At 45.7% G+C, this 2,298-nt stretch overlaps 1 protein-coding gene across 1 annotated transcript in view; it reads right to left on the bottom strand.

Annotated features, from left to right (window-relative positions):
* Positions 1 to 2,298, bottom strand: part of FOXK2 (forkhead box K2) — a 35,222-nt gene that overhangs the window by 19,658 nt on the left and 13,266 nt on the right. The window contains 1 exon segment of the mRNA XM_008589556.1: positions 1,191 to 1,422. Within this exon segment, the coding sequence (XP_008587778.1) occupies positions 1,191 to 1,422 (232 nt within the window).

Here is a 2,298-nt window from a genome sequence, read left to right as displayed (position 1 = left end):
CCCGTGCAGGGATAAACTGGAAGAAAGTTATGGGTTCATGTCAGCATTTCATGCACTTACATTAATGTGTGAATTTAAAATTAAGTTAACTATTAAAGTCTCAAAATAGTAATAACTCCAAATAAAATTTGGAGCTATCCAAAAATCACTCCTAAATTCCCCAATTAACCTAATGGAACTAACCATGGCCTGAAATTCTGAATTGTCAAAGGCAGCTAAGAAATCAAACACATGTCAAATAATACTCGATGACCAACCTCGGGGACTGTTCGAGTCCTACATTAGTCACAGGCCACAGGAAGCACCTCTGACCCTGCGGATGTGTGTTACTCCACGGGCAATGTGAAGAGGTGGGCTAAGCTGTGGCTGTGATGAGTGAAGCTGTTTGTGAATTAGTTAGATGGGGTTTAAAATAGTCTGATAACTACAGATGCTTGCTATGGCACTTAACACTGGGGGTGGCTGATGACCAACCTTTTCATCAGTTCCTCTAGAAAATCAAATATGACGGTGACTGGGGCTCCTGCCAAAGACAGAGAAGGAAACCTTTGCCTACGTGCTCAGCCTTTCTAAGTTTGGAGCAGAAGGTAGATTCAAGGGCCGGCCCGGTGGCGCACTGCTACAGTGCGCCGCTTGAGAGCGCAGCGGCGCTCCAGCTGAGGGTTCGGATCCCACATACAGACTGGTTCCCGCTCACTGGCTGAGNGGGAGCCGGCAGTGGGCGAGGCGTGGTGGCCTGAGACTTCAGTTATATTCACTTCTTTTTTTAGTGAAAAACAGAATATTAATGAAGCTAAACCTGTGTAACTTAAAAATCAGGCAAATTAACATTGTGTAATTCAATTGAGTTTAAGCAGCTAAAAGGTAGCTGGCTTTGAAGAACTCTTCACATGCCAAAGGAAAAGGAGAAATCACCGTGGTGGCACCATTACGTTGCCGACTCAAGCAAGAGGCGTCAATCAGAGAGCACTTTGCCATGAGTTTAACGAGGCACCGACCACCACATGGAGTTGGAATTCAGGTAACGCTTCAGTCTAAAATGTTTTGCACCACTAGACACAAAAATGCACGGTAGCATCCTACCATTTTTCCCCCAAATCCCCATCCCAGCATTTAATCATAAAGCATTTGGCAGTTGCTTCATTCTCAAAAGGAAAATTTACCAATACATTGAAGGCGAGTTTACTGACCATTAAGTGAGCTCTTTCTGTTCCTCTTTTTTCCTTACCTAGAAGAGAGCGGTCCCAGAGGGGTTCTAAAGCAAGGCACGCCCCTAGGCCGTCTTTTCCTAAAAGCCTGCTCTATTAATTTGCTTTCAGAAGCAGGGTCTATCCTCCAGAATGAGCCTTTGCCTGGTTCTTCCTGGGAACGTGGTACTTTGATGAAATAACGATTCAGAGAGAGATTGTGGCGAATTGAATTCTATGAAACATAAAAAAATATGTAGAATTCATATATTTCTTTGCTGAGACATAAAAACGTGCCCTACTTTTAGTGCTCTGCAAGGCAGAAACCTAGATGCTCGGCTCCTGCAGAGCGCAAGAGTGAAGTTCAGAAGCAGCACTGCGCTGCAGGAAACCAGCCCTCTCCCCTCGGCAAGCAGCTCTCGGAGTGAGGTGGCCGCTCCAGGGTTCGACCCCATCCCCGGTGGGCAGCCAGAAGCCGCCGTGTGGCTCCTGAGGAGGAAGGGACACAGCATGGTGAGTAACACGGCAGGGCGGGCACTAAGGGGAAGGAGGGAGCTGGGAACGGGGAAAGGGCGAGGAATTTGCACAAAGTGGAAAGATGCCATCTCCAGCCCCCACTTCTCTGCAGGCAGGACACCACGGACTATTACTGTCACCACGTGGACTTTTCCAGGTAGAGTCAATGACTCAACCGCCAACCTCTCCCTGTTTGGAGACAAACAGAGCTTATATAAGCCACTCCTTTAAAATACTTAATTGCACAGAATTAGTTTACAGACTCTGTCATGCCATTTAAAGTAAGTTAACCCAGTATAAAATATGTGTAAACCAGCAAAGGAGAAAAACAAGCAAAAGGTTGAGAATTATTACAGATACCATCTTCCTGCAATAGAGTACTTTGCACAGTACTTCCATACACGTTACTTGATCTTCACAATAACTTTTTAAGGTATGTAGAGAAAATTTCTCTCTCAACTCCTAGTCCATCATTCTTTCCACTACAAAAAACCCAGCTGAGGGTTTACAGACGATCTGAGAGCTCCCTGGCCGCCCGTGCAGGGATAAACTGGAAGAAAGTTATGGGTTCATGTCAGCATTTCATGCACTTACA

Source organism: Galeopterus variegatus, unplaced genomic scaffold, assembly GCF_000696425.1.
Source record: "Galeopterus variegatus unplaced genomic scaffold, G_variegatus-3.0.2 Scaffold5509, whole genome shotgun sequence".
Lineage (NCBI taxonomy): Eukaryota > Metazoa > Chordata > Mammalia > Dermoptera > Cynocephalidae > Galeopterus > Galeopterus variegatus.
Note: the sequence above shows the minus strand (reverse complement) of the source record. Positions and strands in the feature narration are given on the sequence as shown.